We start from the raw sequence: 23,159 nt of genomic DNA on the forward strand, positions 1-23,159 counted from the left end.
AATATTCTGTCCGATTTCCACCTCCTCTTTTGCCTTTGATTGGTCGAGGTGGTGGGATCTTCTCAATGTGGCATACTTCTCGGTAAACTTCCACGAGAGACACCCGAAGAGGGGTGTAACTATGGTATTTTTAATCTTCTCTCCATGTTGATCTTTTTTTCTTGGACTCTTTATCTTTGTCCCGAGAGGGGTAGGAGAATCCGGATTTTGAGGTCTCTCCTAGTCGAGAGTTTTCCTCCATGTTGATATACTTCTCTGCTCATTCTTGTACATCATTCAGAGAGGTAGGATGTTTCTTTAATATGGAGTGACCAAAAGGTCCTTCACGTAGGCCATTGATGAGACCTATGATGGCGGCTTCTGTTGGCAAATCCTGTATGTCCAGACATGCTTTGTTGAATCTTTCCATGTAATTGCGAAGACTCTCCCGATCTCCTTGCTTGATTCCTAATAAGCTTGGGGCGTGTTTGGCTTTGTCTTTCTAGATGGAAAATCTGGCAAGAAATTTCTTGGCTAAGTCGTCAAAACTTGTGATGGATCTAGGGGGCAGATTGTCGAACCACTTAATTGCTGTCCTTGTTAAAGTGGTCGGAAAGGCTTTGCATCGAGTAGCATCTGAGGCGTCAGTGAGATACATTCTGCTTCTGAAATTGCTGAAATGATGGCTGGGATCGGAGGTACCATCGTATGGGGTCATGTCGGGAGGTTTAAAATCCTTTGGAACCTTAGCTTTCATGATTTCCTTGATGAATGGGTCTTGATCTTTGTGGGATGTGTTATCGCGGCCTGTTTAGATTGTTTTGGTTTTCAGGTCGGCTTCGAGTTTTAGGAGTTTGTCCTCCAACTCTCAACGTCGTCTAGTTTCTCTCTGGAGGTTTCTTTCGGCCTCCCATTGATGTTCGGCCTCTTTTTCGAGCTGTTTGAGGCGATCTTGTTGAGCTTGTAGGGCTTCCATGTTTTCTGTGTTTGGAAAATTCTTGTCTTTGTTTGGTTGAGGCGTATCCTTTGGTGTGGTGTCCGTGTTTTTATGCGGAGTTCTCTCCTCCAATCTGGAGTCATGGTCGTTGTCAAGGTTGTCCGCCATGGTGATGGGATGACTTCCAGGTTCTCCGGTAACGGCGCCAATGTTCCGAGGGTTACCTGAAACTGTTAGGTTGATCTCGGACGAGATCTGTTGAGGTAGCCGGAGTTGACGTGTCCGGCTTGTTAATCTTGGTGATGTCGCTGATCCTTGATCACCGGAGGGGGTGGTACCTGTAAGGGACTCCGATGCCTAAGTTAGCATAGGTTTAAAGCAGGTATTTAGTGGAATCAGAGTATGAGTTATACCTGGGTGCTCTAGTGTATTTATAATGATGTGGAGTGATCTTCTTTTGAGATAAGATAATTATCTTATCTTATCTTTGAGTGATGTCATCTTTATCTTCAAGGGAACCTCCCTTATCTTTCTAATCTTGGGCTTTCTTTAGATTTGGGTCGTGTTCCTCTGTTTGGGCCTTCTTGGGCCTCTGTAGCGATTTGGCCGAGCTCTTTTGAGAGGAGCTCGAGTAATCCTGACCTGAAGAGATCGGTCGACTTGTCTTTCCTCAGCCCGGGTCGTACAGCTCGACCCAAGGCATGAACAAATTCTCATATCAATTTTGTATAATTTATCAGACGAGACTGTTCTTTTATTTGTATTTACTTGAGAGAGAAATACAAATCTTTGTTAAAAAAGTTTCAGTATATATGTTACTCTATCATAGTGGTACCAATAAGATGTGGGTTGGAATGATCATTTTCTTTTCTTTTCTTTTATCTGAAACAGTATGTTGAGCTTTTTCATTATGATCCTTTGTTTCCTGGATTATAGCATTAGCTTGCTCTTTTTTCTTCTTCTGTTTAGATGCTTTGCTAGCGATTTTGTATATTAATATTTTGTTGAGCCTCTTAATTCTTATAAATGCAATTTCATTGAACTTTGGTTTTCACAATGATTAATTGTTGATTTCACACTAACTTTAGTAGTGGCTTAGATGGTAAAAAGGTGTTATTTGTTCTTGGATATGGTTAATTTGATAACTTTCTTTTAAAAGCTTGCGACATTGATGTTAACAAACTCACGAAATTGTTGTTCGGCAAATCTTCTGTGCAAAATTGAAACTCTTCAACAATGAATACGATTCTTGGCAAAAATAAAGCTGCTTTTTATACATGTTCTTAAACTGGGTGAAATTCTAAATGCTGATATGAAGACAAATGGCAAGCTAATGCTAACAATGTTAAGGTAAACTTAGGCAAATTGAATTTTGATGAACAAGAGCAATTTATTTTTTGTTTGAAGCTTAAAAATACGATGGTTTGTTGAGATAGTTTCATTGTGATAATGTGATTTTAGGGTTTGTATATTGAATTTTAGGAAATTTATGTGATCTTTTTTTTTTGCAGTGGTAGCAGATAACTAGGAGTTAAAATAATGTTTACGAAATTTACTGAATGTTGCTGTTGTTAGTGAATATGGTTGTGAATGAACTAGACAAGACTTTGTACCACCAAAAAAGAAGCCACTTTCTGAAGGTGAGAAGAGGTATATATCTTTGGTTCTATTTGTTTTATATGATTTTTTGTGATGATTGCATTCTAAATATTATTTTGTTATGGGAAAATAAAGGAAGAAAAAAATTGTGCCTGGGAGTTTAATGAAAGCGGTTGTGAGGGCTGGTGGCGATGATGAAGTTATTTTTGTCATCTGTGGATATGTATTTTTTCTAATATATAATCGGAAAAATAAGAATGCTTTCCTTATATATCCCATGATTAAATTGCCAAGTGTTAGTTTAGTTAGAAATATGCTAGAGAAGTTCCATGTTGGGAAAATATAGCCCTAGAGAAGTTCAGTTGGAAATATGCTATTTTTTTTCATCTATAAATGGAAATAATTAAATTATCACAGCTTCAATTTTAAATCATTCCATGCTGGAATTTATATGAATTGTGTCAGAAATACTGCTATAGTTACAGCATTTTGTTTAGGATGCCATCTAATTAATATGTTTTCTTTTTTGGTGTGCATTATCTATTAATATCTCATTGGAGAGTAGTAAAGTGGTCTGTGAGTGACAAGTGGAGCATTTTATTACCAACACGTGGAGCTATGTGTAATTGACAAGTTCTTGCTCTCAAAGTTGGGCAGCTGGCAGTTCTCAAATAAAGAAGTAATTGGGCGGGATTTTGATTCAAATTCAAATTGGAAATGGTTTTGTTGCAGCTGCATTTCTATTGTTAACAAGAAGAGAAGATGAGAGAGTGCACTGTAAGTTTTGAAAGGGGGAGTAATTGGCACCAGCAAGGGAAAGACTTTCTCTTTCGATGTCGCAGAGAAGAGAAGAAGAAAACAACGGTAAAGAAACAAAGAACGACGGAAGAAGGAGAAGAGGGTGGCGTCGACAGCGACGGTCACAGAGAAGGATGCTAGATCCATAGAGAAAAGAAGAGAAATGAGGTGACCACGGTAATGGATGCCACCGCCGCTGTTGGATCCGTAAAACTGTGTCCATTTACCTATCAAGCAGCATTCTGCAGAGTGATCCATTTGAGGTTAGTTGTGTAACGTTTAAATGCATATTTTAAAAATCAGATCATTACTTGATTTCTTTTATCTTTCTTTTTCTCTCTCTCCCTATGATTGAGGCAGATGTGGAGTATCCATAAATCAATTTGTGGTTCAAAACCTAGACATATCACCGGTGAAAAAGTAGGAAGAATTCGCTGGTGATGGAAGCAGTAACTGACAGAGAAGATAGAGAATGTGTAATTCGGACCTGTAGAAAGTCCTAGCCCTAACCTTGCACAGTTTTCCCTTCTTCAGAGATGGTGTCAAGCTTTGGATGGAATAAATTGAAAAAGCTAAATCAGCTCTGCCTAAGGATGAGGCTGAGCCTTCAAAATTGAAAAAAGAAGAAAGCACACTTAAAGATATTGTGCAACAGCTACGTGGTATCCTTTTCTTTCATGCTGCTCATGACTGACTCTGAACTTGAATGTAATGAAAAATGGCTACCAGACGCACCAGACAGGACACCGCCTGCCAATATTGAAGGTGGCTGAAGCATTGCATTTTTAGGTACTTTTTTTTCTTTGTTATTTATTGTTCTTTCTGCTTTTAAATGATCCCACTATACATTAAGCTTCTCAATAACTAAGCAGAATATTATTTTCATGGGCAGCAACACAGGCACTGTCTAAGTCTCTAAGACATTAACTGTAAACGAACTGCTTTATTTAAAGGAGGAGTTTACACTTTTGGAGCCAAACAAAAATGGAACCATTAGCCTAGAAAACATCAAAGCGGTTAGTTTTGTTTCAAAATCTTTTTATATACTTGGTTAAGATGATGGTGTTTGCCATCTCACAAATTTGACATGGTCAGATCTCGATGAAAAAGGCAATAAATGCTATGGAATCATGCATTCTTGACTTTTCTGGATCAGTAAGTTCTATGATTTAAATATACTAATACTTCCACACATTATATAAATAGCATTTGCACCAATAGTGCTCGCTGATTAAAATGAATTTGGGTTGCAGCTTAATGCATTGCAATATAGAAGGATGAATTTTGATGAGCTTTGTGCAGCTACACTCAGTGTTCATCAACTTGAAGCACTTGATAGGTTGGAGCAACATGCACGGTGTTCTTATGAACATTTTGAAAAGGACGAAAACAGCTCTATAATCATTGAGGAACTAGTTTTGGTATACTTAATTTGACTACGGTCATAGCTTATACATACATAACTTTATACAAATAATATGAACATGCTGATGATTTTACAAGTCTATTTACTGTATCCAAAATATTTTATGGGGTAGTGATTTTGTATTTTGAATCTACTTTGTAAGTTCATACATGTTATGAATTGTCATCTATTCCTTTATGCAGATATAAAATGATAGATTGTTCAATCAGTGTGCTTGGTAATGGACATGTATATAGTGAGAAAGTATAAAGTAAGGAATTGAAATTAATTTTTGTTAATGTTTCTGTTTAGTCTATTTGATGTATTTCATGAACATGAGTTGGTGAATTAATTTGAATTGGTGATTTAACTTGAATTCTGGATTCTGCAGGAGTATGCATAAACTATAATAGATCAAGTAGCTAAATCAAGAATGTAGTAGTCAAATAAACTTTTTAACTAGCACACTATCATAATCAATTCTTTTCTAGATTATCTCTATCTCTCTTCCTCTTCTTTCTTTCTCGCGCTCTCTTTCTATCTGATTGTTTGTATGAACAAATGGATTGTCATTTAGTTAACTGCTTTGGTATGGACAATGCCTCGAGATGAAGAATAATTATTTTGTGTTTTAATGTGTTTGAATTAAGAAACAACAGGTTGAAAGCAATATTTTCTGATTGAAATTGTCCATGATTCCTTTAAAAGAAGAGGTTAGTTTAGTAATTTTATCTCTCTGGTGGGTTCCAAGCTTAGTAGTTTTGATGGAATTATTGATGTTCTTAATGCTTCATTGCAAAGGATTAGGATTTAGAATTTTCTGAATAGAAATGTAATTTAGAATTGCTTATCAATTCTCATATCAATTCTGTATAATTTATCAGATGAGACTATTCTTTTATTTGTATTTACTTGATAGAGAAATACAAATCTTTGTTAAAAAAGTTTTAGTATATATGTTATTCTATCATAGTGGTACCAATAAGATGTGGGTTGGAAGGATGATTTTCTTTTCTTTTATCTGAAACAGTATGTTGAGCTTTTTCGTTATGATCCTTTGTTTCCTGGATTACAGCATTAGCTTGCTCTTTTTTCTTCTTCTTTTTAGATGCTCAGCTAGGAATTCTGTATATTGATATTTTGTTGAGCCTCTTAATTCTTATAAATACAGTTTCATTGAACTTTGGTTTTCACAATGATTAATTATTGGTTTCATACTAACTTTAGTAGTGGCTTAGATGGTAAAATGGTGTTATTTGTTCTTGGATACGGTTAATTTGATAACTTTCTTTTAAAAGCTTGTGACATTGATGTTAACAAACTCACGACATTAATGTTAGGCAAATCTTCTGTGAAAAATTGAAACTATTCAACAATGAATACGATTTTTGGCAAAAATAAAGCTGATTTTTTATACATGTTCTTAAATTGGGTGAAATTCTGAATGCTGATATGAAGACAAATAGCAAGCTAATGCTAACAATGTTAAGATAAACTTAGGTAAATTGAATTTTGATGAATAGGAGCAGTTTATTTTTTGTTTGAAGCTTAAATATACGATGGTTTGATGAGATGGTTTCATTGTGATAATGTGATTTTAGGGTTTGTATATTGAATTTTAGGAAATTTATGTGATCTTTTTTTTTTTTGCAGTGGTAGCAGATAACTAGGAGTTAAAATCATGTTTACGAAATTCACTGAATGTTGTTGTTGTCAGTGAATATAGTTGTGAATGAACTAGACAAGACCTTGCACCACCAAAGAAGAAGCCACTTTCTGAAGGTGAGAAGAGGTATATATCTTTGGTTCTTTTTGTTTTATTTGATTTTTTGTGATGATTGCATTCTAAATATTGTTTTGTTATGAGAAAATAAAGGAAGAAAAATATTGTGCCTGAAAATTTAATGAAAGCGGTTATGAAGGCTGGTGGCGATGATGAAGTTATTTTTTGTCTTCTGTGGATATGCATTTTTTCTAATATATAATCGGAAAAATAAAAATGCTTGCCTTATATAGCCCATGATTAAATTGGCGAGTGTTAGTTTAGTTGGAAATATGCTAGAGAAATTCCATGCTGGAAAAATATAGCCCTAAAGAAGTTCGCTTGAAAATATGCTATTTTTTTCCATCTCTAAATGAAAATAATTGAATTATTACAGCTTCAATTTTAAATCATTCCATGCTGGAATTTATATATAAATTGTGTCAGAAATACTACTATAGTTACAGCATTTTGTTTAGGATGCCATCTAATTAATATGTTTTTTTTTTTTGTGCATTATTTTTGTTTTTTATTTGTTTGTTTTAAAAATCCAGTTGATGCTTAAAATTATTATAATGACACAAATATACATGTATAGTCAAATATCACTACAGCAGAGGCGGAGCATAGCGGCGTTTTTTAAAATGATTAGCGGCGGTTTTAAACCGCCGCAAAATCAAAGACCGGCGGCTCTCCCAACTGCCACGGTTATGGGCGCGGGGGTTATATTCGGCGTCGGTTTTTAATAACCGCTGGCATAACCGCCGCCAAATAAGTATTTCGCGGCGTTCGTTCAAAAAACCGCCGCTAAACGAGGGTGACACAATTACTGGCATGTTCACCGGCGGTTCCAAAACCGCCACAATTCAGTTTGATCTTTGCTTGATGCCGCTTGTTTTGCGGCGTTTTTAGAGCCGCCACAAAACGGTCCAGTTTTTCCGAAACATTCTCTGGCGGTTTGTAACCGCCGCAATCTATGCAAATTTTCCAATTACTTTGTTCGATTTTCCGGCTGTTCTAAACCGCCGCAAAATTAAGAATAATTAAAAAACAGGAAAATAGAATTTTTATTAAAAAAATCGTGTAATTTTTAATATCAGAACTATTTTGTTTTCTTTTTGTGGCTTTTTAGATTTTTGTAATATCTTAAGTGTTAATATATTTTAGAATTTAGAATGTAAAATTGTACAAAAAACAAATAAATTATCTGCAAGCCAAAATAATATTTTCATAAAAATATGAAGAGTACAAATCTCTTGCAAAGAGTTGCATAGTCTAATTTAAAGAAAAAAAATACTTGATTCGATCCAAACACTATCTAATCCTACTATTATTGTTCACTCTTTCATTCGACGGAACTCATCCCTACAGCGATGTCTCCCGGCAGCTCCTCACCCTGCCTTTGAAAAAGATAAATCAGAGCTCTCTCCATCGCCTGCATCTTTTTCTTATCTGCTGCTGCCTCGTCTTCCATCGCCTTCCTCTTCAACTTCTCGCTTTCCAATTCTGCCTCCAGTGCACACAACTTCCTCTGGGTCTCCTCTTCTTCGACTCTGTTGCCTGGCGCACGTGAATTCGAACCGAAGAGTTGGGTAGGAGTCGGACCGAAACCCATACCACGTACTCTACCCGGTTTCTCTTTACCAAAAACCTGAGCAATGGAGTCATTTTGAGACAACACTCTAGAAGATTCATCCTGTTGCTCAATCTCCTCAATTCTTTCCTACAGACACAAATTAGCAAATACAATCATAGCATTTATCGGTCTATGTCAATAAAAACTCAGTCAAATATGAGAGAAAGATATATGGTTCGAAAGTAATTTATGTAAAACAACCAAAATAACGCACGTCACATAGGATGTTGCTAACACTATAAAAAGAAATAAGGAATAATTTAAATTGATTTATTTCAATTTAAACCTAGCTGTCTCTAAATTACATAGAAGTTTAAACTCTCTAGAAATAACTGAGGTAAAATAGCAAACTTAATAAAAGAAACCAGTGTTGGAAAAAAAATTTTCCGTGGGTCCATTTTGAATTAGGATTGATAGAAACTCATCTTTCAATACCTTCTTGCTGTTTCTAACCCAAGTCCAAACCATTCAGCAAAGAAAAACAGAACAAAATATAATAGAGAACTAAACTATTAACGTATTTGAAAACATAATTTTACCGAAAATTTATGAGAAGTAGTACTTACACCAATTGCCCTTGCTTCCTCATTCATATAGGAGCCATCATTTTTCTTGTGCACTTTTATCCATAGCTCTCCTCTACCAATTCTTCTTCCTTGTTCTTCAGACTGTAACAACAACATTTACGCCATTACCGTATTCCACGCAATCAAGAAAACTGAAGTCATATAGATAGTCCAAACAGTGAATAACAAGTGGAGTACCTCTTCTTCCATCCGCCGTGCGAAGCTTTTTGAACCGCCAGTGTGGGTATATACTTGTTTTGATCGATTAGTCGCGTTCTTCTTGCATTTCTCCTATCGGTCCATAAAAGCCAAATTAAAGTCACAATTAGATACTGATTTAACAGCACTTAATGCTACATAAAATACAGCACATTCTACCAATGGTATACTGGATTACCTTCGTCTCAGGTTTGGCGCGATATTCTAGGAACTCTCTCCAGTGCTCTCGATCAATTCCTGGCGGACGGTGCTCGATATTCTGCTCAAATGTGAATGTTGGCTCGTAGAAGGCATTATACAACCTCAGCCTAGTTTCCTTCCAAGACCTTCCCATACTTTGCAAAATATATTTCTTGATACTACCTTCACTATCTTCGTCAAAATGAAAAATTTGCTGCACATATAAATGAACAATAAGCAGATTTGTTAATAAAATAAATTTGTTACAAAGGGGTTTTAAATCGTTACAAAGGGGATTTAAATTGAAGCAGATTTGAAATTTTTACTGCACATATATTTCATAATACAATTTGTCAATAATTGAACAATAAGCAAATTTGTTACAAAGGGGATTTAAATCTTTACCTTCACACATTCGTTATACACCTTGTTTTTAGTGGTAACCTTGTGCCAACTTTCCTTACCGATAGGAAATTTTGCGTAGTCAGATCCAAGCAGACCAAGCACCCCACTTAGCAGTCCAGCCTCGTCTCCAATTGGCTGCATTTCGTTGTTGAATCTCAGCACGATCCTTCTCCCATTAGGCCGTTCCATAGCCTCCCTCACGCTTAATCTTGCCGGCTTGACTGTGCCGTCAGAATCTATAAGCAAAATATAAATCCTTATGTGTGCATCCGTTGTTGAAAGTATGCACGAAAAAAATTATTTAACATAGCTCAAATCGATCATAGAAAAATTATAAAATACGTTACCGATTATCTTAACTGTCCAAAATTCTGTAGTCTTGCGCCTTTTATGACTCTGAGCTCCAGAAGCACTAGAGTGGTCGTCATCTTCATGATCACGAGATTCTACCTCTGGAGCATTAGCCTCCAAAAGGGTCTCCTGGCCTAGCTCCGAGTTGTGAACGCTATTTGCGCTCATTTGTGTAGCAGGCCTAGGTTCACTGCGCGGCGGACGAAATGGGCGGGAAGTTGGAGGGATGCCGTCACCACCAGCGGGGAGGACTTGAGAGTCAGCCTGGTGGGAACCTGAGCCCGAAGGTGGAGCGGTTAGAGGTTGCTGACATCCTGGTCCTGATTTTGGCTTTTTCGTGTACCGACCTTTCCTAGCCATCTAAATGCCATAACACCAGTGGACAGGATAAAATCAAGTCAAATTAATATCCAATTAAAATAATTTTTGTGTAACCATGATCGAGTTCGAACAGCATTCATCAACAATTATAACAGAAAAAATCACTGGAGCAGAAGGTATATACATGTTTCATAATCTGGGTTTATAGTAGTCAATAGTAATGATTTGCTACAAGAATTTAAAAGATGCATTTGAACAATATTGCCCGGCACGTCAAAATAATTAGCAATGTGAAAAACTAAATTTTTGACACAGTTATCTAAATGCATTTACAAGCACAATACAAATGCACCAAAATTGGACTATTAAAAATACTACAAGGTCCTGACTAAGAAACCCACCAGCATAGATCTCTATATAAGCATAATTTGTCTGACCTATATATAAGTTACAAATATTTGCTTATCTGAAATAGCTAAATCTTGAAAAGTTAAATAACAAAATCTAATAGAAAAAATGTCCCTGTATGACCTAATTAATCATTAAAACTCTAGTATATATATATGGACCAAATTTGCTTATCTTGTTGTCGTGTAGCATTATATCATACCACTAAAACAATAGTACTCACTCTTTTGGAACTGCCGAAATCCATTCTTCTTCACTAAGCAACCTTATTTACAAATGTGCCATTTTATTAAAAAAAGAAAAATGAAAAAAACAAGCATACTTTGATTATATAAAAAATAAAATAATGTTTCACCCATGACTCTATTCTTGATTTGTTCATTACCAAAGTCCAAACACAAATAACTTTTAATAATATGTACCAATGGTAACGTGTAAACAGGGGAGAAGTTACAACACATAACACGCTTATTTGCTAACCAAGTAACTATTCCAATTTTATTGTGTATGTAATAATTGGTTAATAACAAATTTTCAACCTATAACTGGGAGTTCTTAATTCCCAAAATCTCTACCCTTCATCCTTTTTTCCTAATTACATCAAACTCCCAAGCATATTCTGAGTTGATAAAAATGGCATATATGATAAATCAAGTTGTAGATGGCATAAATGCAAGCTTATGATGCATCCAAGTTCATCAAAACATATTAAAGTCAGAATCTTCATGGGTACATGAGAAGCAAGATAATTACAGTAGTAGTAATGAACCTATACTCCACCTCTCATTCTAAATTGTGAAAGTAAACACAACACTTGTTTCCCAACAAGTATTGACAGATAGCAAGAAGCAATAACATTAGAAGATCACAAATGTATTTGAAAGAAATTGGGGTGGTTACCGGGATAGAGAGGGTGGCAGGTTCTGGAACTTGAAATGATAGAGAGAGCGAGGTGACCGGGAGGTTCTGAACCTGAAAATCAAGGATGCGGATGAGCAGTACTCTTCGTCGACAACAAAGACAGAGCAGAATAGTGAGCTAGGGCTTTGTGGGTTTTAATGTGTATAAGGAGTGAGGAGAAGGGGTAGGGCGCAGTAGCTGGGTTTTTTTGAAATTGGGTAAAACCATACCCACTAGTTGTTATATAATGATCATAGCATTGCCCAAATAAAAAGAAAAAATTGTGAGACGCGGGAATGATTATAGCAAGAGGAAATTGAAACAATAAAAATATTGTACAATCAAAATTTATTACCGCTTCTTTAATTTAGAAATATTAATAATAATAATTTTAATAATAATAGTAATAATAATCATAATAATAATAATAATAATAATAATAATAATAAAAGTTTCTCTTTAAACCATTTTAAACCTTTTGTATTAACTAATGTTAAGTATATCCATTTTATAAGAAAAAAATATTTAATTTAAAGTAAAAATCCATTAGTACAAATTTTATCATTTATCATTAAATTTTATTTACCAAAATACCCGTTAAAAATTTATTCTTTTATTGATTAAATTGTATTTTTAATATAATTTAATAATTAGATTATTTTTTTAAAATACCTTACAAGAATTTTTACGTTTTGGTAAATTATATTTTTACCAAAATTTTCGTTAATAATTTTTTTGTATTTTATTATTAATTATTCAATATCTATAAATAAATTTTGATTGTTATATATATTAACAGTGATAAAATTTTTGTATTTAATGCTAAAATAATATATTTTACTATGGACTTATTGTCCATTTCAGGATCTATCCCATAATTTACAACATCCCTATTATCCTGGTTCTTGATCCAAATTTCTTCCCATCCATTTCTATCACATCTATCTTCACTATGGTTATGATATTTCAGTGGAGGAGAAACTTTTCCCAATTTTGCCGCAGTTCATGGTGCAGCTGGTTCTTATCTTTCTATTTTGCAAAGGATTTGCCATACTTTCTATTTGCTCATACTGTAGCATTTGTAGCATTTAACAAGATTTGAACTTAAATTTTTCACTAGTTATTATTCCCATTTTATTGTTTGCAAGGACTTTGTACTTAAACATAAGCATTCAACACCGTGAAATTGAAATAGTGACAATTTCATGGCAATTGAAACCTTTATTTTTTTGTGTATCTTGAATGATACACGTACAGCAAAGATTATTCTGCAATGCCTGGAAAATCAAATTGGGCTTGTTGATCATTTGGCATATTTTCATTGCCAACAACAATGAAACTGAATTTGTCCCAAAAAACTTTATATTAATCAGCATCTTGGAGTAGTCAAAATAAAAAAATGCAGAAATAGTTAAAATAGTAGACTAATGGTCTTCAATGCAGCATACTAACAATCCCTAAAAATAATATGAAGCGTTATGACAACTTCAAAACACAAGTTTTGGGCATCCTATAAATTTGAAACCAAAATTTTCAATTATACTATTGCAATATCCTCAAGGGTTCAGGTATCGTGTCGCCCACATAGATAGGTGCCAAGCATTCTTCTTATCAGGAGACATTCCACTATACGGATATTCATTCTCATCTGGCGTTTTATTGAGGTCATATGACAGCATCGAACCCTTTTGTCCAGCAGAATCAGCCTCTTCAGAGTTATCGGAGGAGACAACGGCCTCTTTCTCCACTGAATCCGGAACCACCTCCCCCGTTTCTACCGATGCCTCCTGAATTTGGGATCGAGCTAATCCTGAGAGGTACATCATAGCCAAATATAAGCACAGAATATCCAGAATCAGTGTATGAACATAATCATACTAATTAAACTACTAAAAAGTTGATCATCTTACGTTCCCATAGTCGTTCGAGTCCATGTTCTATGAGTTTGAATTCCTCTCGTGCTGCAATATCCAGTTCAACAACAAGAGTATTTTCATAGCGTACCTACACAACACACCACCAAGATAATGTAGAAAAACTTTTTGCAAGAACCTGTGATAACCATCTGTCCCATGCCCTTTATGCATATACACATACAGTGTGCTGCCCGCCTATAGTGCAATAATGTTGCCTTGCGGGAGCTTTTCAACCAGAACCCCAAAACAACAAAACCATATATTCACAATGCAACAAATCCAGAATAAGTAAAACGATAAAGAAAAAGGAAAACTTTAATCAGTTCAAAAAATAGCCTTAATCTCATGCTTAGCTGCATGTTCCAAAACATAGCCATACCAATTGAAGAAAGTTCAGAAAAGAAATGCAGCACATAGCTCAAAGATCACAAAAACCAACAGCTCGATCAGTAAACATCCCAATCTCCAGTTCCCATTCTAGTGCCACAAACTAACGTCAAGAGCAACCTTCCCCCAGGTACTGCAGCACCTCAACACTGTACTACTGAACCAATGCAGGAAAGAACTGCCTCATTGCCACTAAAATTGCAGCCCCTTACTGCCAGATCACTACATGCTGCTGCAAGCCACCACTTCTCTTCCATATGTCATCATACCATATATGAATATGTAACAGCTACATTCAATCTGCTCTAATCTGCATGCCAGCAGTGTTGCATTAGAGCAGCTAAAGGGCTGCTGGTTGTGCCAGGTTTCCTCCTCGAGCAAATCTTTTCTTCCTCCACATTTCATCCCCTACATTTATTCTTGTTCGATCCTATTACTTTCACAACTTATAGATTTTATCCAGAAGAGAATGCCCTTCTTGTTGCAACTTAGAAATTCTTTTATGCATACGGATATACCTTCCTAAATATCCTTCTAATACTTCTCCTTATAGTTAACACAACCCTTCTAAAACTTTTTGCAAGAGGGTCTATATTATATGATTGAGTACAACTATAAACTCTCTATTATATGCTATTATCTTCTAGCAAACATATCTCATCAAGTTAATCTTGCTATACAAAATACAATTAAACTACCCAGCCTCAAAGGTGATTCGCCTTAATGACTCAAATTTATTAACTCTAGAAAGCAAATATCAAGGTTCAGTTTTATATACTTTAGATAAATAGCAAGGAAAATATAAACTATTTTACCTTCACCTCGTCAAGTATTTCCTGTGATAACCATGTTTCCGTACTTGTTATAAACTCAAACCCAAATTTAGCCCGGTACTTTCGGTCCCAATGAAGCATTTCCTAAAATTTAAACATAACCATGTGAATATGGGTTTCATTCACGAATAAGAAAAGGATTTACAAAATTAAATCGGGCAGCGGCAAACAAACCCTCATCATTGATCCCGGGGCATAACGAATGGCTCGAAAGAGGTGACTGTGTCCAGAGAAGGCATCCAACCATGATTGTATACGGGACTCTTTGAACCACAACTGCCTTGCAAATGAGATTGCGTCCTCCAATGAAGAGAAAGGAGACGCATCTATCATCTTCTCTGCAAACCAACGGCTTCTGGAAATGAGAAAGAAGTCTCTGCTCTCCAATTTCCCTGAAAGTCAACGGAGATGTAAAGAATGTTCAAGGACAGTATAAATTTTAAATATTGTGAAGACCCAATTAGATAAGAGAATTTTATATAAAAGGATAAATTTTAAAGAATATAAGAAAACTCATTCCATTCAACCTACTGTCTAATGATATACTGTCTAATGATATGACTAAAATATACTCCACTAAATACAACTCAGTATTTTAGGAATCGGCTGCCTCATCACAATCTTCAACCCCGTCGGTAATGGTCTCCTCTAAATCGCCGTCTCTTGTCAACCGCAGGCCTTCGACATCAAATTCAGGCAAGCTAGTCATACAAGACTGTGGATGAAGGTCGACCTCACAGTGTTCATAATCTTCGCCCATGTCAAACAAATCTCTTGGCTTCACATGGACTACTACACTCCATCCGCTCTCCACCTCATCCTCCACGTAGAACACAAGACGCGCCTCAGATGCCAAGATGTACGGCTCATCGTCTTCATGTTCACCGGTGTGAATCGGCATGGCAAAATTGACACAGGTGTGGCCCAAAACATCTTGTCGGATGCCTCTCCCCGACGTGGTATCTGCCCAAAGACACTTGAACAAGACTACAGTGAATTGACCACTGTAGTTAAGCTCGATGATGTCTACTAATCTCCCGTAATACGCGACACCGCCAACAGCAACATTGGCATCCCGTTTACTTGCATAACTTCTAGTATCCGAAGTGACATAAACCCCGCTATTCTGTGTTTTCATCCCTTCCTCCCTTGACATGGTCCTAAATTTAAATCCATTGACGTTGTACGCCTGATAGCGTTTGGCCTGAGCAATTGGACCGCAGGCGAGTCATTGCAACTCGTTCGAATGATTGGTGCTTCCAAATGGGACCTGGCATTGAAACATTAGAGGCAAGAAAGCACCAAAGGGTAGTAGGATCCTTGGATTTTAGAGATTACCTCATGCCTGAGCCAGTTTGAAAATCATCTGTGCACAACACTATCTATGTGAGACTGGGACCTTGTTTTACTTCCCAGTTTTCTTTTTGTGATGGCTCTGTACTCACTGTGCACATAAAAAGATACTTCAAGTTCAGTACCATCAATATCAAATTGGCTCATTGTATAATTTTAGAACCCAAGCTCTATACGTACTCCAAGAATTTCTCTACAGCAATGCAGTTAACCAGTACATGACGATGTGCCTGAAGCTTTTCGGTTGGACTTAGTGTGAAAAATGAAGCTGCCCCGACTGCCTTTCCAACCTCTGGGAACATGTTGGCAATCTCGCTCGGTGGAGCATCGCTCGGACGGTCGTCAACGCGTGTCGGTCGGTTGATCCTAGTCTCCACGTTATCTAGGTATCTTGAACAGAATGTGAGAACCTCCTCGGATAGGTAGCCCTCTGCAATCGATCCTTCTGGTTGGGCCCTATTACGCACGTACTGCTTGAGACGACATAGGTACCTTCGAGAACATAACATAAATTACTAGGTGACAGATATCCTACTAAAACAGGCCGAAAAAGCCTAAGTAGATCTTTACCTCTCGATTGGGTACATCCACCGGTAGTGCACTGGGCCACCGAGACGTACCTCCTCAACCAAATGCACCGTTAGATGAACCATAACTGTGAAGAAGGAAGGTGGAAATATCATCTCCATGTGGCACAGAGTATGGACCACACGATCCTGAAGGAGAGGAAGTTGTTGAGGATCTATAGATTTACTACATATTAGTCGGAAGAAGGCTGATAAATCAGCCAAGACGGCGGACACTGGGGTGGGCAATACGTGTTTTGACGCAACTGGCAACAGATGTTCCATTAGAACATGGCAGTCATGACTCTTCAAACCAAATAACTTGCGCTGTTTTAAGTCAACACAGCGAGAGATGTTGCTAGAGTACCCGTCTGGAAAGACCACATTCTTGATGGTCCTAAGAAAGACATCCTTCTGTGGGTTCGACATGGTAAAGACTGCAGCGGGATACTTTCCACCTTCAAGTGGCCACATATCATGCCTGATTCCCATCAACTGGAGATCTTTACGAGCTTTTAGGTGGTCTTTGGATTTACCGCTCTCGTTCAACATGGTGAATACAATGTTGTCGCACACATTCTTCTCTATGTGCATGACGTCAAGGTTGTGACGTAATTCGTTGTTCTCCCAGTATGGCAAATCAAAGAATACACTCCTCTTCTTCCAGGGTGACTCGTCTTGCAGCACGGTCTGATGTCCGCGTCTTCTTTTACCCCCCACCGCTTGCACCTTGCCCTGTGAGACGGGCACACCCTCCAATTGTCTCAGGATATCCCTGCCAGTCAATTTGGTAGGTGGGGATCTATCCTCTACTTTACCATCAAATCTAATCCGGTCTTGTCTATATCTGTGATCGCGATTCAAGAAGCGACGATGACCCATATAACACCATTTCTGACTGAAGGTGAGTCGCCTAGTCTCGGCGTCCAAATTACACGTGGGGCAAGCTCTCCCGCCGTACGTATTCCAACCAGATAAATTGCCCAAGCCAGGAAAATCGCTGATAGTCCACATCAACGCTGCACGCATCTTGAATGTTTTCTTCTGACTGACGTCGTAGGTATCAACACCGGCCCACAACTGCTTCAACTCATCGATCAGGGGCTGCAGGTATACATCTATGTCATTGCCAGGCATTTTAGGACCGGGAATAATCATAGAGAGTATAAAGTTGGTTTGTTTCATGCAAATCCATGGGGGTAAGTTGTATGGAATAAGAATCACTGGCCATATTGAGTACTTTGAACTGAGGTTTCCGTAAGGATTGAAGCCATCACTGGCCAAGGCTAAGCGAACACTGCGCGGATCGCAGGAAAAGTCAGTATATCTCATGTCGAATGCTTTCCAACCCTCGCCGTCTCTGGGATGCCTCAAGAAACCGTCAGAGTTGGTGCCTCTCTTGTGCCACAACATGTCCACAGCTGTCTTGCTGGACATAAATAATCGCTGCAACCGTGGAATTAGAGGAAAATAACGAAGAACTTTCGCCGCCTGAGGTTTACCATTCTTCTTAACAATGGCGTTGATCCTTACTAAAGCATTCTTCCTGGTCTTTTGCTTCCACCTCGATGCTCCACACCGTTTGCATCTAGAAAGACCGTGGTCGGAACCCTGGTATAGCATGCAGTCATTTGGACATGCATCTATCTTCTTGTACTCAATACCCAGCTTCCTTATGATCCTCTTGGCATCGTGCAAGGTCTTCGGAATCTGTGCATGCTCAAAGGCATCCCCCAATAGCTCTAGAATCAATCCGAAAGCCTTGTTGCTCACTCCGCACATGCACTTTATATGGTACAGCCTGACCAAGAATGACAGCTTCGAAAATCTAGAACATCCCGGATATAATTCCTGCTCGCCGTCCTTTAGCAAGTCTTGAAAGGCACGAGCCTCGTGACTAGGTCCTTCGGATAAGTACGGCAACCCATCCGCAACGGCTCCAGCATGCCCATCCATGGAATCTTCATCCTCATTCTGCAGTCCCGGCAAATTGAATGCGTCGTGGATCATGTCACGCATTTGATCTCCTGAATTTATAGTGGAATCTAGTTCTTCCCTACCGCTGGGTCTCTCGTCTACAATCCTCTCACCGTGATGTAACCAAAAGGTATAGTTAGGGGGAAATGGTTTCATCAGAAGATGATCGTATGCAGCTTCTCTAGTTTGGAAAAACCGGAACCCACACAGAGGGCATGGACAATGTATCATCCCATCGGATGATGCATTGTCAAACGCAAAGTCAAGGAATCTATTCAGTCCATTCTTATATTCTATACTACCCCGTGGCTTTGTAATCCAGCTCTTATCAATGTCTAAATAAATGAATTAGCACATACAAATAGATTATTAGTATTAAAAAGAAATGGAACTAAAAAAAAGGGGGTGTGTGTTAGGAGAACCAATAACAGTTGATCACAATTATGATATGAGAGAGTACCATACGTAATAAATTCGACAATATATTACAAGCAATACCATGTAGGGAGCGACGGAATAATTCAAAAGAGAAATAGAAACAAAGTTACTTGCATCCCGGATAACATGAAGCACACGAAAGGTATTGGAAAAGAGGCTTACTCATTGCAAAATTCTGTGCTTTCTTAAAAGATTACTGGTAGAAAGAACTGCTGGTTCCAAGTCCAGAAAAAGAAAAGACAAAGAAAAACTTCCTTAAAAATTGAAAAAGAAAACAAGAATAAATTTAAAATTTTAAAAATAAATAAGTCAATGAATATAACTAAAAAATCATAAAGTACAATGAATAAAATATACAAAATATCTTATTGATAGAAGACATAACATAATTGAAATTTAGAATTAAAAAACAATTAAAAAAAAAACTAGGTGGACAATTATAACAGATAGAGGATAGGATCTTAAAATTGTAGATATATTATGCCTTGTATGCTTATAAGAAAGCCAAATTTTAGTTCCCCTGTCTTCGACCGTGTAAATAGCATATATTAGTTTAGTGAAAAAAATAAATTATTAACCCTTCATTCAGGAATATTTTCGGAAAAGATATATGGATAATATTCTCTAAAAAACAAAGAATCAATGATTAAAGCATTGAAAACACTATTCAGTTAAATACATTTAAATTTGATTCTCATGGACCATCATTAGTTCATGACTCTTATATCACCAAACAAAACGGCATCTTCATGAAAGACCATACACAGTATAAAAACAAAACCAAACAAATGATATAAATCATAAAACAATAAAAAATGCCAATAGTATTCAGTAATGATTTTATATGATAAGAATTATAATTATTTTATCACGGATTATGCTGCACAAAAATAACTTAAAATTTAGAAGTTTAGTTTATGCTATAATATGAAACCATTCTAACAAGATTAATTTTTTTTTTCTTCAATTTTTTTCTCCCTATTCTAAGAAAATGAATGAATACACAAGCTTCTCATCAAGATACTTTGTTTAGAACCATGCCTGATCCATCATTCAAGAATCAATTAATGGAGACTTCAAACACACAAGGTTTGTCTATGAATTTGCTTCGAATCCAGTTGCAATTATTGCATTTACAATATAAGAGCATGACCAAATCCAATAATCCAATCAAATTTGTGATGGATTAGCATGAAAGTATTATGTACATCGAATAAAGTCACTTTATTCAATGACTCTATTGCTTTCTGTTACTCCAGCAAGATTCAATGCTTAATTTCCCTTTAATTTAATCTTTGTGTTACTTTCAATTTGATACTGTCACATTATTTAAGAGATATTATTCTCAATATTGACTAGATCTTGTCAACTTGAGATGTGACCGTTTGAAAATATCAAATTGAAAGTAGCATTCCTCCTAGTTAGCCATAGTCAATGCAATCAGGAAATTATTATCGACAAGGTCCAAGAACTTGCATCCTAATAATTAAAACTAGATTAATCCAGATATTATTATTATCCTCAGAACTTGCATCCTATTTAAAACTAGATTAATTTAGGATTCCATATAAGATTATTTAACTAATAATACAATAAAAACAAGATTAAATACTACATAATCAATCCAACCATGACCATATACTTGTTATATAATGAATGTTAACCAGCAAGTATATTGAATTAGATATGTAGAGTTACATCATAACTGTGTTATGCCTATTGCTAAGAGCAAATGAATCAACAAGAGTTTAAGAAAATGGTGCATCAAAAGAGGTGAATTACAGAAAGGGAGCTAGTAGCTATTTAAATCAACTTCTCTACTACTATATAAAGGTCTTGGCTACTTGGGAGAGTTTAACTACCATGCCTTGCCATTGCACTGAAAGGGAGCTATTAACCAGCAAGTATCTTACATTTTCTACTTGTTAGGAATCTATTGGAAAATTTATATAACATCAGAATATAATTATAAAATTATAAACTACAGAGATTTTGTTTTAAAATTTTGATAATACTGTACGAACATATAACTTAATTAAATCTTATAGTCAAATTTCCAGTTACTTAATTGAAAGTTCACTTCAAATCAAACTTTAACATCATGAATCTATATTTATTTTCCCAATTTCAATCTTTCTTTAATGACTTTGTTATTAGCTATGTTCTTCTGTTTATGCAGAGGTTCTTCAGGAAATTAAACATCAACTGAAAATATCCATTGCAAGTTCGTACACATACATGCAGCAAACAAATCTTACTTTTCTTGTTTTGTTACCACTTTTGATTCTTCAAAATGAAAATAAAAACACACACATGATCAAACAACAACACGGTTTCTCATCATCATCCACTTCTTCAATTTTGCCATTGATGATTGATCATAAGAAAAAGGGGAGGAAAAAAGCAACAATGAACAATCAATTGAGAAGAACAGAATCTGTAAAATTAAAACAATAGAATGGTATCAACATGCTCCTCTGATCACTCAAACACCTCAATCTTGTTTCTCAACTCCACACTCATCACACAATGGTATCAATATTTTAATGAAAATAACTAGCATGCATGCGTGTTTTTCTTGTAATCAATTTTTCGAAAAAAAAAACTGAATTCTATAATCTTTTTGGAACAAGGATCGAAGCATCATGGAAAGAAAGAAAACCAACGGAATCAACTACAATTAGTTTCAAATTTAGAACATAAAATTGCAGTTTTTTTGCTAACAGTTTTTAGAGTTTTTATGAAACTATAGTTTCTCATAGTAGATTGATCAGATTCTTGGTGATATGATATAGATATAGCTAAGAAGATCAAGAGATACAGAAGAAAGACAAAGTGAAAAGCTCGTGTGCGTGTAATAAACCTTATTCCAAATTCTTTGTATAGGGAATCCTTATCCCCAATTTGTATTATCTTCTCATCTTAATGAAATTATCTCTTTTTTCCAATCCAAAAAGAAAGCAAAAAATGCAAGACCTAGAAAGCTTCATCTTATCCAAGTTCATAACAATACATCTTAGCCACTCATTCGAATCACAAGAGGGCAATGATCAAGTACTATGTCATCATATTTGTTATTACATCTCCATATAATTTATAAATTTAAACCAATGTCTTGTACTTTACATGATAAAGTTATCAATTAAACAAAAGATGCAGATTAGAGAATGCAAAGTTCCTCAATTTCTCCTGTGGAGGAGAGATGCAAACCAAAGAAACACATTCTTGGGTACTTAAAAAAACAGGAACAAGATGCAATAGAGATGCAAACCAAGGAAAGTCATCCCTATAATAATGATAACGACCCTTTTTTGATTTATCTACTCTAACTATCACTTTCAATGCAAAGCACCCATTAAATCAAAAAAACGGGTACCTTCTAATTCCAATCACTCAAGAGCAGCAATTAACCCCACTAAAAGACAGTTAAAATCAAATTTTTTTTTGCAAAATTCTAACCAAGAATGAAAAAAGCAAGAAAAGATCAGAGTGTCAGGACTAACCAGTGACGGGGAGAGGTCGTGATGGGAACTGCGCGACTAGACAGGAGAGAGTATGAGTTTCAGTAATTGTGGATGACAGAGGAAAGCTCGAAAGATTGGGGGTTTCTGCAAATTTGGGGAATTCGATTAATGGTTGTAACAGGACAAGGGGAATGGCCAAATTGAATTGTGATCAAATGCTCACCTGGGTGGGTTCTTCCGCTGATGAATCGGGGCTCTGCGCCTGCTCGTTTGGCGCGCTACCAAAAACACAAGACGCGGATTTCTGAACAATTGGGGGGAATCAAATGCTGGAAGTACGAAACGGGGGGAATTGAAACAATGAATTGAAACCTACTTAGCTGCGTTTCTTGAGGTAATCGCCAGGTATTGTTGCGAAACGAAGGGCGGGCATGTTGCGCGCCTCTGCTCCTGCTTCTCTTCGCGCCAAGAAGGCTTGCCAAATCGAGCGGGCCTGAGGATATATACCCCGAATGAGCGGCGATTTTCACTGCTGGGCCGCTATCTAGGGGTGTTTTGCGGCCTCGGTAAAGACCGCCACTCACCTGCGCCGCTATCCTTCGAATGAGCAGCGGTTATGGCCAATGCCACTATTTTGTCGCAGCTATCGTCCGCCTCTGCCGTAGTGTATAGTATGTCTAATTTATTGTAGTTGAAAATTCAAAAAAAAAATAAATAAATAGTCAACGAAAATTTAAGACTGGATCAATTACTCAATTC

General features: G+C 36.6%; 2 protein-coding genes across 2 annotated transcripts; both read right to left on the reverse strand.

Moving 5' to 3' along the window:
* Positions 1-7,825: 7,825 nt before the first annotated feature.
* Positions 7,826-9,675, reverse strand: LOC107611428 (uncharacterized). Its single transcript, XM_088503287.1, has 5 exons — positions 9,487-9,675; positions 9,080-9,295; positions 8,881-8,973; positions 8,683-8,784; positions 7,826-8,203 (listed from the first exon to the last, which is right to left on the reverse strand). The coding sequence occupies exons 1-5, from the start codon at positions 9,673-9,675 to the stop codon at positions 7,826-7,828; spliced, it is 978 nt and encodes a 325-aa protein (XP_088359413.1).
* Positions 9,676-13,022: 3,347 nt separating this feature from the next.
* Positions 13,023-18,729, reverse strand: LOC148576783 (uncharacterized). Its single transcript, XM_088502783.1, has 5 exons — positions 16,526-18,729; positions 14,748-14,994; positions 14,585-14,686; positions 13,377-13,470; positions 13,023-13,276 (listed from the first exon to the last, which is right to left on the reverse strand). The coding sequence occupies exons 1-5, from the start codon at positions 18,727-18,729 to the stop codon at positions 13,023-13,025; spliced, it is 2,901 nt and encodes a 966-aa protein (XP_088358909.1).
* Between the last annotated feature and the right edge of the window lie 4,430 nt (positions 18,730-23,159).

The sequence above is a fragment of the Arachis ipaensis genome, chromosome B1, assembly GCF_059453495.1.
Source record: "Arachis ipaensis isolate K30076 ecotype BB chromosome B1, ASM5945349v1, whole genome shotgun sequence".
Lineage (NCBI taxonomy): Eukaryota > Viridiplantae > Streptophyta > Magnoliopsida > Fabales > Fabaceae > Arachis > Arachis ipaensis.

Excerpts from the sequence above, each read along its gene's own strand:
- LOC107611428 (XM_088503287.1), bottom strand. The coding sequence starts at position 9,675 with ATGGAACGGCCTAATGGGAGAAGGATCGTGCTGAGATTCAACAACGAA. Across the intron at positions 9,296-9,486 it reads TGTATAACGAATGTGTGAAG|CAAATTTTTCATTTTGACGA; the intron begins GTAAAGATTTAA and ends TTATATGTGCAG. Across the intron at positions 8,785-8,880 it reads CACGGCGGATGGAAGAAGAG|TCTGAAGAACAAGGAAGAAG; the intron begins GTACTCCACTTG and ends TTGTTGTTACAG.
- LOC148576783 (XM_088502783.1), bottom strand. The coding sequence starts at position 18,729 with ATGATACATTGTCCATGCCCTCTGTGTGGGTTCCGGTTTTTCCAAACT. Across the intron at positions 13,471-14,584 it reads AAATACTTGACGAGGTGAAG|GTACGCTATGAAAATACTCT; the intron begins GTAAAATAGTTT and ends TGTGTTGTGTAG. Across the intron at positions 13,277-13,376 it reads ACTCGAACGACTATGGGAAC|GATTAGCTCGATCCCAAATT; the intron begins GTAAGATGATCA and ends TGTACCTCTCAG.